Source organism: Brachionichthys hirsutus, chromosome 15 (genome assembly GCF_040956055.1).
Source record: "Brachionichthys hirsutus isolate HB-005 chromosome 15, CSIRO-AGI_Bhir_v1, whole genome shotgun sequence".
Classification (NCBI taxonomy): domain Eukaryota; kingdom Metazoa; phylum Chordata; class Actinopteri; order Lophiiformes; family Brachionichthyidae; genus Brachionichthys; species Brachionichthys hirsutus.
In genome coordinates, this window is record NC_090911.1 from 8,428,888 (window position 1) to 8,452,569 (window position 23,682).

The window sequence follows — 23,682 nt, forward strand, 5'->3', positions numbered from 1 at the left end:
ATGATTGTATCTTGTGACAAATAACTTATGAAGGTTTTCCTTCTAACAAGATTTGAAGTTTGGATTTATTTATGAATGTTTGTCAAGTCAAAATCAGAAGAAAGAATTTTTAAAAAGTCTTCAGTGAATGTAAACAAGACAGCGGCAGAGCAAATGTAATGTTAGAGTGACATTTGACTTAAAAAAAGTAATATTCAAATTCAAACTCAAAATTCAGTTGTCTTTTTTTTCAGTTACCGGTAACCTTTATTTAAATGACGGGGTAAGAATGTTGTCGCTTTGCTCATAGCGTCGTGTCAGCACCTGAAACCGAGAACCCACCAACCATAATCTCAGTCTAAAATCTGCTCCTGCAGCTTCTCAAATATTCGAAAGTGTGAAGGCCTTGAAGGCTTCCATTCTCAACCACAGAATGACACACTTAGACTAATACTAATACAAGAAGCTTTTGTGTATGAAAATCAAAATATAGCACATGTAGCACAAACAGATTAGTCTTTGACTATAAATGATAATACATAAAAGAATAAACGGTTACTTGTTTGAGCCTTTTATTCCCTTGTCTGGCACCACATTCAAGATAGATAATTAGAATAACTATTCCAGCAATGTAACACAGATTACCAAGCAGTTTACTTTCAAGTTACTGGACTTTTATTTGAGTCCAGACAATGTTGGATAGATTACATTTATTATTTCTTTCTTTTTTTCTTTTTTTTACGGACATTTGTGTTTCATAGAGGATGAATCCCGACGCTGTATTTTTCTCTTTAGGCAACCATTTCAATACATAAAATACTTTGGTTCACAAGCAAATACCTGCAAAAAGGATTGTGTATAAGCCTAACCTATTTATTCTAAATGACATTGTTCCTTAGAAATGTGTTTTCTTGCAGTTGTGTCTTTTTTTTAAGTGTATGAATTGCAATGTAGGCCTCTTAATTTTAAATAAAGTGCACATCTGAACACACACATGATGTGTGGCATGACTCCGGAAGTGGTGAAGAAACAATCAAGGCAGAGAAAGCAGAAGTGAGTCTGGCGCAGCACAGTCAGGCAGACAGACGGAACGTTCTCATCAGGTAAGAACATGAATATGATTCATGTTTTCTACTGTACAACCTATTTAAATGTTTAAGTAGATCAGCTTACAGATTTGAATTCTTTCATTTAATGGTAAAAATCAACCAAAACAAGCAACACTTTTGTTTAAATGTTTAAATAGCTTTTTCCCCCAGTTTCATTGTGAATACTCTAAAACGAGAAAATACAAGTAAGGAAACAAAATCACTTCAACAATTAATACTTATATTGGGACAAATGTCTGTGTAACTGGAAATGCCATTGATCTTGATCAAAAGAAGGAACCAACACTGCCTATGTGACATTAAATATCTGGGCCTACTGACTACTTTTTGTTTGTTTGTTTTTGTTTGTTACAACTGGGGGCGTGTAACATGAACAAGCCTCAAATCCAGAGGGAACCTATACTAGACCTGAAAGACAAATGGGAACACCAAAACACACATTCATGGATGTTAAAATGTGCCGACTGTAAACAGAGGACAAAATGATTGAATCTAATACAAACATTTGCTTGTTTCTGAGAAATCAAATACCCAAAGCAACTCACGCCGATAGAAGCCTATCCAACTGAGAGGTTTTGAGCATCTCAGCAACTCCAAAGAGTGCAAAGACAGCAAAAAAGGGGACATGTTGTTAATAATCTAACGGTGCTCCGTGAAATTAAATCCGATCAACCCATTTCCCCTGTTGCAGCAGGAGACGCCATGACAAGCAACTGCTCATTTGAGTCTGTAGACTACCTGATGAAAAGCTTGGAGCTGGTCATCTACATCCCAATATTCATCTCCGGTTTGATTCTCAACACGACGGCCCTGTTTGTGTTCTGCTTCTTCCTGCAAAAATGGACAGAGTCCAGTATTTACATGACCAACCTGGCTCTGACGGACCTGCTCCTTCTCTTTCCCCTTCCCTTCAAAATGCACGCTACCAACAACCTGTGGCCCGCCCACCTCCAACCTCTCTGTTCAGTCCTGGAAAGCTTCTATTTTATTGGAATATACGGCAGCATCTACACCATCGTGTGCATAGCTGCAGATCGATGGCTGGCTATCTGTCATCCATTCAAAGCCAAGCTGCTGCGCTCACTCAGAGCATCTCTGGCGACCTGCGTGGGGGTCTGGGTGCTGGTGCTGATGGCAGTCATTCCCACCATCAATCGCTTTAGGGAGAGTGGGCAGACAGACTTCCACTGCTTCCACCATTTTTCACAGAAGGGCTGGAGCCCTCCAGTGATCATTTGTCTACAGGTGTTTGGGTTCCTGGGTCCCGCGCTGGTGGTGGTTTACTGTTCAGCCCGGACCATATGGGCACTTCAGCAGTCCGGGAAGCACAGTCCACAGAGTCGGGCCTGCGTCAAGATAATCTACAGCAGTCTGGCTGCCTTCCTGATACCCTTCACGCCCAGTCACCTGGCCATCTTTCTGCAGTTCCTGGTGAGATCAAGCCCAGCTTGAGTGACTTTAGCTTCTTTGCTGACCATTTTAACCCTTTATTGCCAAACGTATCATATTTGATACACATGGCCTTTCAGAATTTTGAGACTTCTACTTCAGAAGTTTGATCCCGCCCCGAAAAAGCTGATAGATGCAAGCCAACACATTCCATCTGCATTTTCCATGAAAAGAATTCTGGAATTTGCAAAAGTTACAGAAATTAGAGCACTTATATAATTTGTTTTTGTTTTTTGACAAATTTGTCAGAAGGTTCCATTTTCCAAATAATTAGAGTGTTCTGACAATTACTTCATGGTGTGGGCTTTAAAGGGTTCATGACTCTTTGTCCTTCTGACAAAGTACAAAAAAATAAACAATATATCAATAAAGATGGATAGTACATCTATTCCACTCTAAACAGAAAAGATTCTGTGCACAAGGAATACTACAAATCAGCAACAATTACTTTGTCTTAACTGCAACACATACAGTGAAATATTCAATGAGCAATAAGAATTTCATACCTGGTGTAGTTTGACCTCCTTTTCATCGGAATTAATTTCAGCACAAACAGTTTAGCAACAAATGGTTCCAACAAGAAAAGGATGTGATTCTGTGTTACATAAAGGAAATGGTGGGTGTAAGAGCCATCGCTCGGAAACAAAACCATTATGGCAGTTTACAAGGAGGGTTGACAGGGCGCGTGTTATCAAAATATTATACAATTTTAAGATCTTTATGCAGCACAACTGGCCCGATAATGCGTCTCCATCCTCCGTTCCAGGTACGCCAAGAAATGATTCAGGACTGCAGCACCAAGAGTAGCATCAGCCTGTTCATACAGTTAACCATGTGCCTGTCCAACATCACCTGCTGCCTGGACGCTGCGTGCTACTACTTCATCGCCCACGAGGTGAGGAGCACCAAGAACACCTTCAGGCTGGCAGCCATGAGCCAAAGAAGAACTACCTTCAGCATTTCAGAGGTCTGAACACAGGACAGGTTCAAATGAAATCTGTCCTCAGGTGCTGTTAGTGGCATTGGAAATGAAATGGCCTCTGCGGGTCCCAGTAACGGGCTGGGAAGTGTGGCATTAATGACAGCATTGAGGGGAATGACAGAAGCACAGAGAGCAATCTGAAAAAATCACTCTGTAGAGAAAATCTGAACATGCAATGATAAACTATTTTATCCGGTGACAGGAAGTCAGCAGGCACTTAACCTCAAAGAGCCACAGCATGAATCATTCCAAGAATTATTTAAAGGGACATTTCTGAGATCCTGTTCCTTTGTTAGAGGAATGGGTCAAAACTTAAATGCAGCTTTAAAGGTGTGCAATATTTTTTTATTAAACTTCTATCAGGCCAGCTGGCACTGATGAAACCTTTTGTAATTCTTTATTTACATGATATTTGATTAACGTGAATGCAGTCGAAGCTTATGTCCCCCGGTCATAGATGTTCCTACGCTGTGCTCATTTAGGGGATTTATTATATATTCTGGGTATTACTGTAAATAACCAGCGCAACGTTCTCTGCTACACCACAAATGTGTCATATTTAGGTTTACTAGCATTACTTGTGTCTTTCATTTTGCACAAGACTCCTCTTTGTTAAGGTTTTTGTTTGCTTGCACTCACTTGCAAGTTTCTGCTCTTTAAATTGATCTCTTTTACGTAAGTATATTTGTTTTTGTCTGTGTGTTATTCAGCGCAACATGTTTGTCAGAAGGTCCACAAAGGAAGAGAATGCTCTTTGCATCTGCCTTCTTACCGTGCCGATGCATTATTAAACGTCCAAATGATGCATCAGACTATAATTTGATGATTCATGTATGCTTAAATGAAACTGAGGACCCTTGATGACAATGTCATGTATTCATTTATTTTTAAAGCAGTAAGATATTACAAGATAGGTCAACTGTACAGCATAACAAGGTATTTGATATGATGAAATATGAACTCAATATCCTATCCTTTTTTTCTCATCAAAGTCTTATTTGCTCCAGGGTGCACACCAAACAGGGAACACAAATATTTTTTTTAGTGTAGGACAAAATGTTTTCCAGAAAATAACACAAAGATATGAAGTATTTGGAACTAACAACATCTAAAGACAACAAGAAAATTGAAGTGAAGAGGAGGAGCGAGACAAAATAAATCGTTAACATTACGAAAGCATTATTTCAGAATATGTCATATATCCTTAACGCCAAGTATAGCATCACTGACTGCAGACTTTGGTTCTTTCTGTCCCCTTAAATTTCTACTACTGTTTACGGTCTAAAGCCATTATATCCAAGGAGTAGGAAACATGTGATACCATTGGAAATAAAGAGACAAACCATAAAGTGATAGTTCACAAAACACCTTGATTTCAGATAAAAATCTATGCATGTTACAATATGTTCAAATTCAATTTACAGTATATATTGCTTAGGAACAATCAGTTATATACACACACCGTTCATTAATGATTAATAACTAGCAAAGAAACTACATGAGGTATGTTTTGCTATTTTCTGACATTTAAAACAAGATAAAAAAAAATCATAACCAACGAACAAACATCGGCTTGAGTGCAGTGCAAGCAGCTCCTTTATCACAAAACACAGTGCACTGGGATACTAAAGTCAATAAAACGATAAAGACACACACACAAAAAAAAACAAGCTTGTGATGAAAATGTCACAAACTGACACACAACATCTAATGCACAATAGGACAAGCTACAGATATATTCAAAACACATTTATAACATCATCCAAATACACGGAGTGTTCGAATAAAATAAAAGACATTGCAAGTGAACAGTGAAAGCGAAAGTTACAAACTGAGACAAAAAAACATTCAAACTGAAACAAAAACTGTTGGACAAAACGCTTGTTCTTAAAGTGCAGTTACAAGCTGAAAATATTCAAGAGGTATGGTTTGATTTGGGCTGCTGTGATTTCTGCCTCGGGTTTACACCCTGTCACAGATCACAGTCTCAACCACAAAAGTATTCTCAAAGTGGCGGATGCTGTGACACCGCCTCGTCTCGCGCCTCTCGATACCTGTGAGAGAGAGAAGAAGAAGAAGAAGATGCATTTAGATAAATGTGTTCAGCGCTGGAATCAAGGTTTTTGCTGTTTTCAGAAGAGGCCGACAGGCATCCATCTTTAATAATCCACTCCATATATGTTTGCAAGGGAAGCTTGCTGCATCACTTCTTGAGCTCTGGCTCCAGTCAAAGGCAACAATGATGAGGATATTACTCATAAGCATCACCAACTCCTCCGCAGTGTGTGGACGCAGCCACTGCAATGTGAGAGACTCACATAGCAGGAAGTTCCCAAGCTGTTGCCCACACACACGCACACATTTTGATATGAAAATCAAGCTGCCAAGCAGTCAGAGGAGGATTTTTCCACGTCAGACACACACGTCTTAAGTGTTCACCAGGAAGCCCTTATTTGGTTCTGGTTGTATTTGCATTCTGCAGCGTGACAGAGGGCGTTTTATCAGCCGAAGTGACTTTGCACGGACCCTTCATTACTTAGCATCTCCCATTTCCTGACACGTGTACGGTACTCACGTCGGTGCTGGTTGCGGCGTCTGAGGCGATAGGTTTCTTTGCCATAGCAGAGCCTGTGGATGAACGGGCCCAGCTGCCTCATGTTCCTCACCCTCCCTGTCACCATCATCTCCTCCTGGATGATGTAGGTCTGAGGAAGGTACGTCCCTCTCTGCAGACAAAAATCACACAAATGAGTCACTCAGCCGATGCGTTTGCGGAAGGAGCACTGCAGACAGGAACATGCCAAACCGCCATTCTTTCAGACAAGTCGTTCCCTCACCAACAATGCACACCCAGCAGTTTCACCATGTAGCGTCAGTGGCAGATGTAACGAGTGACTCACCTTGACATTGACCAGCAGCTCCCAAAGATTCCTTGGTTGCATCACCAAGGTCGTGTTCAGCTCGGTGACGTAGCATTTATCCAAAGCAATGTCGTGATAAGCTGTAAGACCCTGCGATAGATTGTAAAAAAGGTTGTAAGCTAAGCTCTAATGAAACACGTTCACAATCCAGTAAAGAAGTAGAAGCCTTAACCTACTCTCTGAAAGTCATGGATGATATCAGCAGGGTCGCTGCCTCCAAACTGCGGCACGGGAACGCTGATCTGCTCGTAGTTGTCATCAAGGAAGATGCCGACATTCTCCTCCAGTTCTTGCCGGCCCGTCAGAGGAGCATAGACGGAGTCCTCGTAGACGACACGGCAGTGAAACAAGCTGTCTTCTGGGATTTGCTACAGGGATGCAAAAAAGAGCAGAGTTAGAAGGGTTGGGTACTGTTTGCTTTCAGATCAATACCATACAGATATTGATTCACTAAAACTCTGCACCACTGGGGTAGCATGCACTAACCTGAGGTATATAGTAGTAGCGATACACACAGATCGAGGCTAGCACCAGTCCTGACATGAAGACGAGCAGGCCGAGGCTGAGGCAGCAGAGGCCGGTTGGAAAAGGCTTCTTGGGCTGAACAGGAAGAACTAGCTTCTCCTGTAAAGAGAAAAGCACTTGGGTCAGAGGATGCAAACAGGTTTTAAATAAAACAGAATGTGAAATTTACTTTCCAAGGATGCGGTGTCTTTTTCCATTTTGATCATTTGACGCAGCTGCCGAGACGAACAGCTCTTGGATTTTAACTATGAAGCCACTCAGCAGAAACTTTGGGAGAAAATACTTGCGACAGCTAACTTTGAATTATTCAAATCTCATTCTGGGATGGAGTATTTGTGAATATCTGAGTATTTGTGCAGCATCATCACCGCCATGCAATCGAAATAAATTCCAAATTGGGACAGTAAATTCTGACAGGCACGCACGTCATTAGTCAAGGGGGGGGGGTCTCAATCAATCTGCTGCCTCTCCCTGATACTGTTGCTATGGAGAACGGAAGCAGCGAGAACAGATTGTACCAGGCTCTGACGAAGATGCTGGCACATGGTGGTCGCGCTCTATTCTTAGAGACCTACTTCCACATTCCATATTTGCAGTTAAATAGCGCCACGAGTGGGTGGGAGTCAAAACGAGAGTAGGAGTCCCTCGAGGAGAGACGGACGTATAAATAAGATCTCCACACCGGCTCTGACGTCAAGCCGATCTGAATCTGCACGGCCTTTAACATCATGCATCATTCTCCTCTCGACATCACTGACAGGTGAACGAAAGGTGTTTGCAGGAGATGATGTGTCATAAAGCCGTATTTTATTGTGTGCAGTGCTTTATTCATTATTATATAGAGCTGGGGGGGGGGGTATTTTGAGTCAGGTCTGTCGCAAATATTTAATTCAGGTTTAAGAAATTATACAATCCCTCTCTTAGAGTTGCCATGATCACACAAAGTGAATACTGCAATGACATGTAAAAAAAGAAATACTTTGTCTGTCTACCAAGTTTAAATCCCCATTTTAATACTGTTTGAAATGTTGCACCATTATTTACGTTCTATTTCTAAGAACATTCTTTCTAAATTTTAATGCAAACCTACTCCAGAGCCGATTCATGAAGTGAATAAATATTCAAGCTTGGCCTATATTTATCTACATAAAGACCAGATTTGATTTTAGGACAGTTTTGACAAAATAGGAAGTTAAAAGCAAACTGATTACTAAATGAATGCTTCTGTCACAACACTTTGTGTCATCAATGTTGCAGCAACCACATAACAGTTCCGTAATCTTATTCATTTATTTTTTATCTTTAATTTTTTTCTAAATGCAGACATTTGCACGCCAGACTTCTACATTGAGAGAAATTGAGTTGCTTCTTCATGCATTTCAATGAACCACGTGACAATAATGGCGTCTTCATAACAGGTGAAGGTGAACAGAGGACAACCATCTGCAGTCGGCCCACGAGGGGTATCAAACAAGGTGACGTAATGTCAACACCCCCCCCCCACGCCAGGATGACCTTACGTTGCCTCCACTCCCTTGTTATTATTGACATTCTTGCACAATGGTCTGACTGACCGTGATTTTAAGCCATCAGCTTGTGTCGAGGTTGTATTACAAAATATTATTGCGCAAAATTAGAAAGATTAGTTGACGCACGGCTGTTTGCATATTTGCATTCAAAAATATATTATCGCATTAAAATCCCATCACGTGATTACGCTGCTGCATGGATAGACATGTATATATAACAGCAAAGATAACCCGATCTAACATTGGAAATCCAACCAGGGGGGAGACGTACGACGCACGACGCACGCCACAACGGAAAACAAAGTGTGCAGACTCACGTCAACCTGAGGTATGGTGATCTTGTCTTCATCGATCTCTTTTTCAGGCTTCTGCGCCGAAACTGGCTGTAAAGTGATCTTCACCATGTTTACTCGGTGTATATTTATTAGATCTGATCCAGCGCGCTGCGGACAATCATCAGGGACGGTTATATAGCGGCGGAGCAGGCTCGCCCCCGGCGGCTCAGTGACGTCAGAAGAGCGTCTTTCTCTGACGAAGAGGCGCTTGTGTGGGTCTTCAAGGGAAAGCCGACTCGTGTCTGAAAAAATAAGAGTCTGAAGCTCCGGAAACACTTCAAAAATCAAAACGGTTTGTGGGTTTTTTTTGCATCCGTGAATGATTAAATAGCCTTTCGGATCAATTTTAGGATGAAAATATGATCGCTTTTTCTAGATTGCTGAAATTACAGAATGCTATACCTTTAGTTTGAAGGAACGTGCCCAATAAGGCAATGTTTCCCGTATTTTATTTAAAGCCGCGTCTCCGGAAATGTAGGATTCGCTACAAAAGCTCAGCCAGACATTACACGGCAATAAAGTTAGACCACGAAAGTGCTATTATTATTTATTATTCCTATTTACCTTCACAATCATAATTATTGCTATTAGTAGTAGTAATATTGATATAATATAAAAATAGGACGCATATTATTTTTATTTCAGAAATATTTACCAGATTTTAATTCTAATTTCATCAGTAAGACTTTGAAGCATCGTGGTCAGGTGTTATGCATTGTTTTCTTTGGCTAACTTAAAGCCTGGGAGATCACAGCCAGAATATCAATAGAATTCAGAAACAGCGCTGCTGCCTCCTGCGGCATTTTACGCGACACATGCAAATTTACACAGATGCACTCTCATATGCAAATGATCATTGAAGTGTGTCTGTATGACTCGCTACAGAGATAAGCAACACTTAGTGTTCAGTTTGAACACTATTGGAAACGTGAAGTGAATATAGGACACAAAAAATGACAACTTTCATTTACAAATTTGAGAGAAAAATATTTATAACACTTCCAAAAACAGAGCCTATTGGTCTTCAGGCTGAGGCTCTATGAAATACTTCACTAATCATCCAATTCACATTAGTTTATTTTCCGAATGGGAGTGGATTGCTCTCAATTAAGCAAGACATGGGTCCATCTCCCTAATCAATCATATAATGTGCCACCAAGGCCCGTTTGCACTCATTCATTCGCCTGGTTGTATTGATTAACAGAGAGAGAGATTGTTAAACATTGAAATTCACCCACTGAATTCAATTGTTTATTTTCTGCAAGAGGATTTTGATATATAGTGTAATAATGCGTTAAAGTGTTGTCGAGCATTTCGGGATAAATGTTTCGGCTTCATATAATTATTTTGGGATCAAGCTCTGATAAAAAAAAAAAATACACATTTTTTTTTTGCTTGTGTTCAGCCTGAAGTTAGGATCAAAGAGACCACCAACTGGCGCTCACGAGCATTGCGCGTCCGTGATGCGCCCCCCCTCCCCCCCTAGTAGCAGTCTGCTCTATTCACATGTAAATGAGCCCCGCATATATACCTAGCAACGGCATTCAGGAGCACAGTCAGTGCAAGGGTTGCTGGCCCCGCTGGGATCGCTCGGCCATCTGTCCTATTTTAACGGTTTTTCGGTTCCAAGCTGCGCCTGGGTTTGATTTAACAACATGGCCCCCATCCCCAACAGCTCAAACGACATGGACAGAGGAGATTTCTGCACTGGGATCAGGTCTGACAGAAAGGTAAAAGGCCATGGGCGTGATATTCATGCATCTATGTGTCTGCATGCGTCTTCTCGGCTGGGGGGGGGGATATATAATAATTCCATTGTCCTTACTGTTTGCGCAGATGAGGAAACCTGTGGTCGAGAAGAAAAGAAGGGCTCGCATCAATGAAAGTTTACAAGAACTCAGACTCCTCGCCGCAGATACAGAGGTAAGGAAATAACATGGCTATTATATGTATGCGGGCGTGATTTTATTTTTATTTTTGGCTACTTGTCTTACGTCGCCATGTGTTTCTTCCTTATATGCCTTTTGTCGCCCGGTTGCAGCTGCAATCAAAGATGGAGAATGCCGAAGTGCTTGAGTTGACGGTGAAGCGTGTGGAGAGCATCTTGCAAAACCGGGCACAAGGTAAACACTTCACACGTAATGCGTTATAGATAATACGCGATGCGTTTTACGTTTCTGCCAAAAACATTGTGATTCATAATTAAATGATATTCTACCGGCGGACAATAAAGTGCATTTATATGAACAACAAGTGGGTATGAGCGGCGTTAACGTCATTAATCCGCCGCCTGCACAGGTGCGCGCCTCCGACAGTGGCTCAGCCAATCAGAGCGGAGTAATGCGCTGTTCATGGTTTCATATTTGCAAACTTTTTTATTTCTCCATAGAAGAGGACGCCGTGAACCGGGAGGCCTGTGAGCGGTTTGCTGCGGGCTACATCCAGTGCATGCATGACGTCCACACGTTTGTGTCCGCTTGTCCGGGATTTGAACCATCAGTAGCCGCGGAGCTGCTGAACCACCTCCTGGAGAGCATGCCCCTGAACGACCGGGGGATGCTGCCAGACACGGTGGAGGTGGAGGAGCACCACGGCAGCAGCAGCAGCACTTGGTCACTGTCTGAGAGCATGAACATGGCTCTGGTGTCCCCGGCGCCCTCCGGCACCTCCACCGATGACCTCGGCTCCGACCTGGATGAAACGGACTCGGAGCAAAGCCACGTGTCATCTTTATCAGAGGAGTCTGACAGCTTGGATGCTTTGAGTCTGCCTTCCATAAACAACTCCAAGTCAACGTGGAGGCCGTGGTAGATTTTTAAAAAGGAACGGTTTTAAGCCGCAGTATAGATGAATTTGTGTTTTGTTAGGACATTTTATAGGCCTCAGTATACACGACGGCAACACTGCTGAGAAGACAACTTTGAAACCTGTTAAAAGGCATCACTGAAGCTCTTTATGTAGTTATTAGAAAACTACAATTGGATTAAATGTATTAAATAAATAAAGGATATAATTAAATGTGTTTGTTTAAGGTCAGAGACCTGTAGGGACTTCACTTGGAAGCATGTTTGTTTGGGCATTGAATGGGTAAATGAATCTGTAAATATTTACTTGTTAAATATGACTGGTCCATATAACATAGCTGTTCCTCTAGAAATGCATTGTCAATGTAAATTATTTGTTTTACATAGTATGTCTTTTTATTATGTATTTATAGGTCACCTGATCATCTCCTGATGAACTTCAATAAATATCTTTTTGACAAATGGCTCGTTTCAAAACCCTAAGTCACGTTTCACACACAAAGGAGACCACTACCCACCCACGCACAAGTGTGCCTTCGAGATACTAGCTATTACTCTGCATTTGTGGGCCATTCTTGCCATTTTCTCTCCAAGATCTTTTCACACATCGTAGGCATTTGTGAGGTGTGAAATGAGCAATCCTCAATCCTCCTCAAGGACTTGGCAAATGGGTCCTACAGCCGTATACTCACTCCATTTCCTTTTTTTTAAAATGTAGATTTAAAATAACATCTCAGCAAATAACTTGATCAGTCTTTAATGCCTGCATGAGGACACCATGCACTAATATGAACCTTTATAGTGCATGGCTTTTCATTTTGTAATTAAATATTCTGTATATGAGAGCCATGCAGGGCAATGCAATTATGCAATTTTATGCAAAAATTGCAATTTTGTGCTTATTATGCACCTATATTAACTAATCTTAAAAGACCCATGCCAACAAAGGCAAGTGGGTAAACATATTCCATGCTAATTCATGAAGAGACTTCAAAGTGTGTGTGTCTGCACCTTCAGACAAGACCTCTGTGTGCCTGGTGAGAGTCACAGACACCCACGCAATGTCAAATGAATAAGAAAAGGCTTCAGCCAAGTCCTAATCCATCTACAGTCAGATACCTCCTCTGGTGTTCCTGTGATGTCCACTCCAAGTGTCACTTCTTACACTGTCCACAGTCTTATGACACCCACACTGAGAGGGGTCTTTTGTTGAAATAGGAAGAAAAAGATTAATACTTAGAGCCTGAGCCTATAGCAGAGCGTTTAACATACTTAACAATGCAGATCTTCAGGGATGGAAAAAATAGCTAAGTACTCGACCACTTTACTTAAGTACGATTCTACATTAATTCATGCCTAATGTGTGTATTTCATGCCCTCATTATGGGGGCAAATACATTTCTGGTTGTTTGTGTGTTTACAGCTGCAGCTACTTAACGGAGCACTTATCCAAAATGTAATCAACTTGTTTGATTATTTGAAATATGATAACGTGCATCAAACTAATATAAATAAGTTTAATGTATCTCTACAGTCAATCAGCTGCACTTCAACACGTTTAATAGAGATGCACTTTACATATGATTTAAAGTTCAAAATGCAGATTTATATAGGTATATCTACAGTAAAACATAATAGTCAAATAATTTACACGTTAGTAGTGTGTACTTCTACATTGTGGATGTAGAATTATTCATTAGATCACAAAACGCAAACAAAATTCTATATCATGTCCTTTTAACCTCTGGAAAGAAAGACATTCCTTCCGGGGAGATGAACTTGATGCAATCCTCTCAGATGTGTGTCAGCATGCGGGACTAGACCGGATTTGCGGGTCCCTGGGGGGGGGGGGGGGTGCGAACTGCCGCTGCGGGAAGGCAGTTTGTTAATTTGGTTAAGGTGTTAAGAGTGGAGGAGGGTTTCTTTGATCACTGGTTACTGGATAACCTGACTGTCTGCAGAGATACCGGAGAACATGACGATCAGGCGCATGGCGTGATGTGACGATTAAATTATGACTAATTGGGAAATGTATTTAGGAGTGCACTTTTTTAAATTCAGCTAATACGTAATTCAAGAGCCCCTTTCATGCTGTATGTCCAAACGAGCTCTGGTAGAATCTCGTAAATCGATTCGACAATTACGCGCCGTCAAGTATGGAAAAAGGCAAGCGTGCAAGAGGAGAAAAAAAAGCTTCACGCAAACATTTCCCAAAACACTTATTTGTAAATTAGAGAACATTTTTTAATAGGATAAAAATAAAAAGGTGTTCAAGTTCCTGAGTCTAAAAACAAAAACACGCGCTTCAAAGTGAAGCAGAGACCTTCACTCCACGCAAGTGACTGGACATCTGTCTGAGCTGCTTTACACCCGGGCAATAACCCTAAACCTTGACTTCTGAAGCGGCCACATGTTCTGAATGGTCATCAGCTCCAATCTCCTCCACAGGATGCGCTGCTCCATATTTATGAGGGCCAACATCAGACCGCTTCAAGTGTTAGGTGGGACACTTGAACCGGGATAATCAAGATTGAGTTCCGTTTTATTTGAATCACCCACCATAAACAGCATATATACTCCACAGCAGCATTTTCCAGTCCGTGGTGGGAATTGCCTTGACATCGATTGCACATTATTAAAAAAGTTTTTACAATACATATTTATAAACTTGGTCCATTTAATAGACTGGTTTTTCCTTTTTTAAATTAAAAACAATAATGGATTATAAATAAACATGTGTTCACAGGCAATGGGGGCACACAAAAAACCCCCAAAAAGGTATGTGTGAACCCAAAACAAAGCAATTGGGTAAACACTGAAAAGTTAGAATGAGTAACAGATATGGCAGCTCAAAATTATAACTCTGAATAATAAAGTCTCAAAAATACAACACAATGAGCTGGTGAGGAATGCATTTTACAGTAAGTGCAGCACCTGATTGTCCTTTTCTCTGAACAGTCTCAAAAAGTCTTCACCACCTCCATCCTGCTTAAGGGGTGTGTGTGTGTGTGTGTGTGTGTGCTACATTACATTCTAGACTCAAATCCAGCTTTGTTTTGTTTTTTGCCTTAATGGAACTGCTTAATTACTGACATGACTAATACGTATGAATTACTATTCAGACACCATAAAGTTGTCCTTTGTTATTCCATTATTTATGTGATTATATTCTGGTTTTACAATCTCGGCAAAGAATCTATTTAAAAAAAAGCACTAAATGTGTATTATATTATTATTATTATTATATTCGCCGTTAGTTAAAGAGTAAAGTTAAAAAGTATTTAAAATATTTCATCGTGTGCATTGGCTGTCTTGTATCTGGGACGTGAACCCAGAGTTTACGTCAGCAGCACAGCAACCAATGGTCGTCTGATCCGTCAATGACGTCACTGACAGATCAGACGACTATTGGCTGCTGAGCGGAGTGACGGAGCAGATGACCATTGGCTGCTGATCCGTCACTCCGCTCAGCAACCAATTGTCGTCTGATCCGTCACTGACGCGCTCAGCAGCCAATGGTCGTCTGATCCGTCACTGACGTCACTGACGGATCAGACGACCATTGACTGCTGAGCGGAGTGACGGATCCGATGACCATTGGCTGCTGATCCGTCACTCCGCTCAGCAGCCAATGGGCGTCTGATCCGTGTATGACGCGTAGAATGACGCACATCTTTCGCGTTTCTGTACAGTTCTGCTAACAGCTAAGCTAAGTCAGCTGCTGACAGTGTCGGAGATCGTAGTGTTTTGTTTTATCGTTGTTGAAATAGTCCTGGCCCACATCAAAGAGTAGAATGTTATCGTGTGTGTCTGTATGGATCGATAATTGACGGAATTTCGTCGCTATTTGAGCCCGTTCATGGGCAAAATCCCGCCGAGTGGCCCAGGAAAGGTAACGGTATAGCGACCTGGCGTGTTAGCGGGGGACCAGCAGCAACAGGACGACAACAGCCCGGCTAAACGGAACTAGCAGAGGTCGGTTAGTGTACACAGCGGACAGATGCGCCCGCGCCGGGAATCGAACCGCCAACCACCCGATCATAGGACGACCCACTGCAGCACCATCGCCCTTGTTGTTCTTCCATGCTGCGCGGAGCTGAGTGACGGTGCTTGTGATTTTGGTGCACCGCTAGCTCGTTAAGACGCTGTTTAGTTCCAGAACCTGTATTCGAGTTCATTGACTCACTCAGCAGTCCTCATAACCTTCACATTGTAAATGTGTTGGACAAGGCTGAACGTTTTCAGAGCAGGTGAACACAAATAAATATAACTTAAATGAGGTTACCCAAATTTGTCTTCAATTTGCTGCTATTATGGTGTTGGGAAATGTATTAATGTTTGTGTTTGATTGTTGTTGTTGTTGTGTTTTACTTTTACAGTGTTGATGTTGCAGACGGTGTTTCCCAGAGTGACCCGGTGGCGGTGAAAAGATGCAGAAGGGGTTTGTTTAAAAATAAAATAAACAAATGTTGCTGTTAATTCCAAATAAAGACAGCCGTTGACATTTGTCTCCTGTGTTTCAGATGTATTTCTAAGCTTTGGAAAGAAGACTGCGGTTGAGGTAGCAGCTCTGCTCATGCTCCGGAAACCGCTGACGACGATATCTGAAAAGCCCAGACATTATGAAGAGACGCAGGTTTATGCGCCATTCATAAATAAATGGATTTTAAGGACTGCACAAACAAACCCATCAGTATAATCTTATAATGGGTCTGGTCATTTCTCACAATGGAAAAACATCTGCAAGACATTTAAAGAACAGGATGTCACAGCTCTGCCAGCATGAAACTATTTGTATTTATTTTATTTCAATTGCAGGAGAATTTTCCAATTGACTGTTTGATTATATGTGAATATTTGGCCAGTCTGAATGTGATCAAATAAATAATATTCATAGTGCCACCAGTATTCTTTATTTTTGCCTGATATTTTGTGTACTTGTGTCCCGTCAGGTCCGTCCGTTCTCCGGCCTGATCCGAAAATCTTGGACCAGTATTAGTCGTCAACATCTAGCTTTTTTTCTGGGTACGCGATTACTACATAGAATACATTTTCGGAAGGCTCTCGACGAGGGTACAGGAGATAATAACATGCGTTAACACACACCGGGGCCACATTCCAATGGAGCACTCCACACTGATTTTACTTTACATATATCAATGAACAATCACTGGACTTTAATACAGCGAATAATGTGGTGTAATCAAATCCAGAGAGAGTGGGAGGCAGGTGGATTAGCATCCAACCCCGGGAGTTCAAAAACGACCCACAACGATAAAGTGCAGAGAGGCACCTTTTTATCTTTATCATATTACTTCCATGTCCTCCAGAGGGGAGTGCTGCGCCGTCCTGCTTGTGCATTGACAGCTCCAGCTCCAGGAGGTTCAGAGGAGAGAGAACCCACGCAGACAGAGAACATGCAAACTCCTCACAGAATTCGAACCCACAACCTCCTTGCTGTGAGGCAACAGCGCTTGCCACGGCGCCACCCCATATAGTAACAGTATGCATAAAAATACTCAGTCTAGGTAAATACAGATCTTTACTTATCTATGTAGTTTTTAGAATCTTGCTAATCAGCTGACAAATACAGCAAAGGCAATGACGCAATGAAATAACAGAATAAAAAACCCTTTTCCTTTTCATAATTAAGATTAAGATCAGCATTGATTATATATTACGTTTTAAGGGCATGTAGTATGCTTCGTGCTGTTATCATGTGTACAAATAACTAGATATATCAACGTTGTGCCAACAGCAGGAGAAAGAATTGTACGCCCCCTGCAGAATAAAAAAAAAAGTGTCGTCTTTCTCCCTCTCGGACATGAAGTGGTGCTATTTTCTGAGCGGTGATCTACGTCACTGGTGGAGCGTCTGCTGCCAGCATGCTGTGGGATATTTCAGCTTACTTTTACATCAGTATTAGATGTGATGGACTCTTGCCAGCTCCCACTTCTGCTTGTTTCTACGCTTCTCATACAGGGCTCATGGAGCTTTTGAGTGTGAGAGACCTCTGCAAAAGAAATGATGGGACTCGTGCCAAATCCAAACCAACAGATTTTTAAAAATAGAAATCATATCATAAAAGATCCCACCATCCCCAACCCTCGGTGTAGCTTTCAGGAGAGTCCATTTCTCATGACAGACCGCCACAACTGTCCCGATGTATTTCTTTATTCCTCAAGAAGACAGAAGTTATTGTCATTCCCTCTCTGACGTTTAAAGATTCAGCTGAGATTTATCAGCGTTTCTGAAATTCTGCGTTAGAGGAGTCGAGCGTGTTTGATGCGACTGAGAACGTGGTATCTCATTATAGCGCCCCCAAGCCCAGGCAGCCTCCACCAGTAAACACTCTCCCTCCTACTTGCAGTTTGTCAGTGATGCGTAGGTGGGTGTCAGTTGTCCTGCGTGAGATCTGCGGATGTCCGCCGAAGTAGTGACGTGTGCCAAGGTGTCATCCGCCCACCGCCAAAACCCACAGCTGATTATAAATTCAGACAGGTTATTCCTATGACGGTTGAAATGCGTGTGGAAGAGGACTGCTAACCCGGACTAAAGTGACAACAGGCAACAACAACTAGGCCTCGTCTGATCAATTTATTGATCAAGGATTATCAGGGTATTTTTTGGAGCCTTCATATCTCAAGATCCCTTAGAGGAGGGGCTTTATTTTAATCACGGTCTGCTGGGATGGTTGCTGGTTGGATTAGTCAAATACCCAAACTAGTCATAGTCATAAAAATAAAATGTTTTTTTTACTATTTCATCAGGATATTCACTGTCCAATGATTCTTTATTTTTCAAATCCATTGCTAATTTATTTCAGTCAATCCAATCAGCCTCTCCAATGGTTGTGCTTCCGGACTCCAATTCACATTTGGTTAAGAGATTCCGAGCGGAGGCGATGGGATTCCACTTTTATGGCGTAATCCCTCCTGATGATCTGTCACAACACGATTCATGCCCAGGATCTCACTCCCAACCCGGAAGCAGGAATTAGTCAGCACCTTATACACCTCAGGCTACCTCTTCCACTGCACATAACAACCAAGCACTTTATGTTTGAAATGAATCAGTCATTCACATTGTAATGCAAAAAGCAGAATCACATTGGATTTACTGGCACACAAAATCCAGATACTGTAAGCAACTAAAAAATATATATTTAGCACTTCAATAAAATTATGGCGATCCAGGACAACTAATGCTGCAGCTGTTCATCTTCAATGTTTTACTATGTTCATTTCATTGCAGACAAAAGTATTTGCTGAGTTTTCGATGAACATTAACAGTGATCCCGCTCACAAAGGGAAACTCATTTTCAAATCCATAGCTTTCCTACATCAGCAGCTGTTCCTCTCCAAACCAGTCTCTTACCGGAAGTGATTCAGCCTCTCCAGCTTTCCACTCGTTGACGGAAGAGACGATAATAGAAGCAGCTCTGACCTGATCTGGGTGAATCAAAATAAAGTTTATTCCCAATAAAGTGTCTTTAAAGATGTGTGGATAATGGAAAAGCTAGAGTTAGTTTGATCTTGGATGCATTTGTTTCTTGCTCGGCCGAATGTGGCATCCCATAATAGGACTTGGGTGCACAGTCTGCTTCCATCTGAACACCATCCTTCCCACGCACAGTTAGTCAGTGGGGTGAGTGTCAATACACTTGGTCCAAATTCATGGAATGTTCTCTCAACAAAAGCGACATATGTCATGTATCTGAATCTCGATCAAAGATGTCATCCAATGCACAAATTATTATTATTCAGGTATTAATAGATTCAAACATGCAACAGTCCAAATGAATCATTGTTTTCAATTGTCAAAAGACAAGCCGTATATTGTGGGTAACACGTAATTACCTAAGAAGTATCCAGAACACGGTATCTGTATAGAGACATCAGGGATGTTATTCCAGATGTCCCCTTCATTATTACAACATTGTATCTTCCTGTTTGAGGGGTTAATGTTAATGTGTTAATCCAAAAGTGCACTGGAGTGTCTCTCACTTCACCCTCCAGACCTACACGCCTTCAGAATATGTCCAACTTTGCCACATTTATGACACTTTGCATTCTTCTAATAACAATCACTGGCGCTGTGATTTTCTTTCCCTTTACATCTATAGCACCCTTCCTGTTTCGAAGGCGAGCCCCGTCTCCCCTTTACCTTTCTGCAACTGCTGTGCATCTCGGTGGGCTGTTCCCATGTTAACAGCAAGCTCCCACAGCTCTCTCAAAAGTCAGCCTATCCTCTGAGTACATATCGCCCCCTGCAGGACTCAACAGGTAATGCTGGAGTTAAGTGTTTCCATTGTAATGGAGACATTCCTCTGCTCAGTTCTAAATAAACGTGTAGGACAGATTTCTGAGATAATAATAATATAATGGATTTAATCAATTTTAAAATTGAAGTCACGAGTCAATGTCCCCCAGAAAACTGCAGTCTGATGTCTGATGCAAAGAGTCAACAATATCCAGCATTTAATCTTACTGGTCAGATACTATTATAGTGTGTTTGACTGCATCTGTGTTTCTAACTAGTCACAGGAACACAGAGCAAGCAGACTGACACGGATTAGAGTCGACTGAGTCCTGGGCATCATGACCCGGTTGGCTGTTCACCGCTTGTCCTTCCCCAGGCCGCTTACGGTAGGAATGCAGAACAGGACACCTGACGAGAACTGCAGTTTTTTTTTTCCCCGAGATGCTCTGACCTCAGTCCTCAAGCAAGCTCAAATGGACACTTTGGTCCGCTTTAAGGTCGTTTAGCTCCTTGGACGTTCCTGTTTTTCACAACTTCACACATTAAGTTTGAGGACAAAGTGTTCTTTTGCTACTGAATTTATGAAATCCGATAAAGTGATGATAAAAATGTATACCAGCCTTTAGATGACATGACAGTGTGCTGGGTTGTTTTTGGAATTGTGTGTCAATCCCTGATTTTATTGGACATCCACCCGTCAGTGACAGCAAATCTCATATTTATTATTATGCAATGCAATCCTAACCTCAAGCCGGCGTAATCTGTTCCATTATTCAGGCGGTAAACGTGCTCCATTAAAGAAAGGATTGAGTCTCGGCCTCTCCCTGATGATTTCACCCACTTGTTAGCCTCGATTCCAAGAAGCATGCACACGGAGACAAACAAGGCTGTGGGTTTCATTTTTATATAAAGCTTGTTTGAATTAAAGGACACTGCTGGGCTTTGTTGGAGACAATTCCTCCACTGGGTGCCGTTCTACCTTACACTGAGAAGCGTGCGAGCCTGCATAATGCAAATACGTAAGGCTACTTTTTACATATGGGACATTTTAGAAAGCAAGACAGAGACGGTAAAATCCAGATCACCCGGCTTTCAGCTCCAGAGGATCTTCACTCTAAGACAAAGAGCTTTAGTTGAACTCATTCCTCTGTCGGGTGAAGAACACTGAAGATGTCCCCGTATCACTGAGATGGACATTTAGCTTGCCATGAATCGCTCCAGTTTGCCTGAGTCCAGTTTGGTTGTAGTTAAAACGGACTGTCCTCAGATTCCGGATGTTCTGAGGAACACAAGGCAGCGTTGTGTTTTTGCCACAGCAGCCCCTGCTGGTCCAAACAGACAAACACAATAATGAAGACGGCTTTAGAATGAAATACATAGTGGCTTGAACCCAACACACTGGAAATAAAATGACACGCTATACAATATAAAGACATTTTGTTTTCTTGTTTTTGCAGACAAAGATTAAATAAACTTATCGGCTGCCGTTTAAAACAGATCAGGGGACATTAACTCGCACTGTCGCTCCGGGACAGTACCCACTGCTATCTCTTGTCCTGGGGAAGGAAGGGGTCGCATCACGTCATCACTCTCAGGGCCCAGAGGTTCCAGTAAAGCCAGATATTTATGAGAAACCAGGATATTTCCTCGCCAGAGGAAACTGATAATACCTCTTACTCAGATGTAAGCCATGTGGGAAGCCTATCAACGCTTTTTCGCTTGCTTCACATGTTTGTTGACACGCTGATTTATTCTTATTATAGCTCTGTTTCTTGTGATGTGGTCGACTTGCGCGTGATGAAGGTTGTTAGCTTTGATCAGATTATTCCCAGGTCAAAAAGCAACTTTAACTTTGCTGCTGCGCAGCATAAAAAAAGTATAGAAAAGAGCATTTCATTGATATTGGTGATCGACTTCTTATTGGGCCAGGGGCACCTTTATCGGATCGTTCAGAGGACAGCGTGCAATGCGGGGTCAAAGGTTAATGATTTATTGTTGGGGAAGCTTCTTCCATTTACGCAGCTGCGCTGCACGATCAGAAGCTGGACGCTTTTTAACTGCTTTTTTCTCTCTCCAGGATTTAGAGGTGGGAGAGTGAGTTACTGACATTCACGAAACTTGTCAGGGGGAGCCACGCTGCCCACACGCACACGCACACACACACACACAGCACGTGGTGGGTGTTGAAGTCGCATGCGTGGATAGTCTGTTTGCAGTGACATAACGCGTATATGGGGATATCCTGCAAAACATAATACCATATAAATTTGAGCACAAGTATAGTCTTAACTGTTTTATAAAATGTTCAAATTGTGTTTTGTGTGTGTATCTATTCTTGTAACACGATGATTGGGGCACACTAGAATTACGCGTGTTTTCCCGCATGAAAGGCAACAAGGAATCACTTCCAACGTGATTACCCATCCGTGGATGGTCTAATAGCCGTACTCGTTTTTATTTACGACCCATGGAGGGCAAGCGCAACAAGCGATCTTCACCCGGACACACCGCAACCATCGCTCGGGTTTTAATGCCTGCATGCGGGGCGCAGCTGGAAGACGCGGCGACGCGCACAATTCAATTGCAGCGCGCGTGGAGCTGAGGAGGAATGATGGCCGTCAAAGGCACGGATAAGAGCAAACAACGAGTCATGCGTCGTTCTGTTTTCACACACAGCCCATCACATCACGCTGCCCTCTTCTATTTGCGTCCAAGCTGTTTGTGAATACCACGATCAAGGCTCGTTACGTCTAATATTAGTCCCGAAAGAGTGTTCACGCGCGCGCGTGCGCACGAACAACCGTGGTCTCATGGAAGTAGAGGTTGGAAGACGCAGAGGGACACATGGAGAACATGAACACTAAACCCATGTTTTCATTGAAGCCAATCCCGTCCGCCGGTCATTAAGACGAACGCGCGCCGCGGCTGCACAGATAACGCACATGGATTCACACAAACAAGGAGACAACTGCGGGCCACGATGGCACTTATATTACCCGCATTGCATCACGGACACGACACCCGGTATCCCCGCTGTCTCCCTCCCACTGAAACTGGAGCGGATGCGGAGACCGTAAATGACGTCATTGTAGAGTTTCTTTACCTCACAGTTTCATGAAGCTACAATTTCGGACGACTGTCTGTTCTGTTGTCACTCGTGGTCTCCAAAACCAGCCAACAGCAGCCTGCTGCTGCGTAATGCGCCGAAATGGGGCTTCGAAGCCGGCGCGCGTCGTGTTGACAACTTTGGCGCGGTGCTGGATGGATTGCGCATCAGCAACAGGCCGGTCTCCTGAAACACGCCCGTGGTGAAGAGTGTTATGTCAGCAGGCGGGGGGCGCATCCGCTGTCCGATCGCATTGTATGGTCAAACGTGCGCGTCAACCTGTGGCTGTTTGACGCTTTATTTCAGTCATCGCTCCGCCGATGCGCAATGGAGGGACACAGCTGACGGTTCAGAGTCCGGAGCCGGAGGAGAAGAGGAGATATAAGAGGAGCAAGCAGACTCTGGGGAGACCGTAAGTGGCCTGGCTGTCTCCTCTTCGTCTCCAAAGTGTGTTTGATTCGTATATAAACTTTGTTTCTGGGTTAAGATCAAATTGTAGATGACGTGGTTCGGTTCTGGCGCATTTAAGTCGGTATTCTGGAGTCGTTCTGTGATTATTTGCGAGTATCTTCTGACAGCTGCGGCCAAGGAAAGAATTCCAACCATAAGAAACCTGCCACACAGATCAAAAGCAGAACGTTTGGTTCTACAGCAAATGTCAACGACCTTGAAATATTGGAC

The 23,682-nt window shown here is 42.5% G+C and overlaps 3 protein-coding genes and 1 long non-coding RNA gene across 4 annotated transcripts; 3 read left to right on the top strand and 1 right to left on the bottom strand.

The window, feature by feature from the left end:
* The first annotated feature begins 1,790 nt into the window (after positions 1–1,790).
* On the top strand, positions 1,791–4,307 carry LOC137904193 (G-protein coupled receptor 55). Its single transcript, XM_068748341.1, has 2 exons — positions 1,791–2,519; positions 3,304–4,307. The coding sequence occupies exons 1-2, from the start codon at positions 1,791–1,793 to the stop codon at positions 3,508–3,510; spliced, it is 936 nt and encodes a 311-aa protein (XP_068604442.1). The 3' UTR covers positions 3,511–4,307.
* Positions 4,308–4,380: 73 nt separating this feature from the next.
* On the bottom strand, positions 4,381–9,115 carry itm2cb (integral membrane protein 2Cb). Its single transcript, XM_068748343.1, has 6 exons — positions 8,812–9,115; positions 6,927–7,064; positions 6,617–6,808; positions 6,420–6,530; positions 6,095–6,245; positions 4,381–5,573 (listed from the first exon to the last, which is right to left on the bottom strand). The coding sequence occupies exons 1-6, from the start codon at positions 8,896–8,898 to the stop codon at positions 5,482–5,484; spliced, it is 771 nt and encodes a 256-aa protein (XP_068604444.1). The 5' UTR covers positions 8,899–9,115; the 3' UTR covers positions 4,381–5,481.
* Positions 9,116–10,484: 1,369 nt separating this feature from the next.
* Positions 10,485–11,640, top strand: LOC137904195 (transcription cofactor HES-6-like). Its single transcript, XM_068748342.1, has 4 exons — positions 10,485–10,559; positions 10,666–10,752; positions 10,871–10,952; positions 11,219–11,640. Exons 1-4 carry the CDS (start codon positions 10,485–10,487, stop codon positions 11,638–11,640), a joined length of 666 nt encoding a protein of 221 aa, XP_068604443.1.
* Positions 11,641–15,342: 3,702 nt separating this feature from the next.
* Positions 15,343–16,528, top strand: LOC137905018 (uncharacterized). Its single transcript, XR_011105824.1, has 3 exons — positions 15,343–15,883; positions 16,013–16,074; positions 16,157–16,528. It is a non-coding gene; the product is annotated as an uncharacterized lncRNA (long non-coding RNA).
* Positions 16,529–23,682: the final 7,154 nt, after the last annotated feature.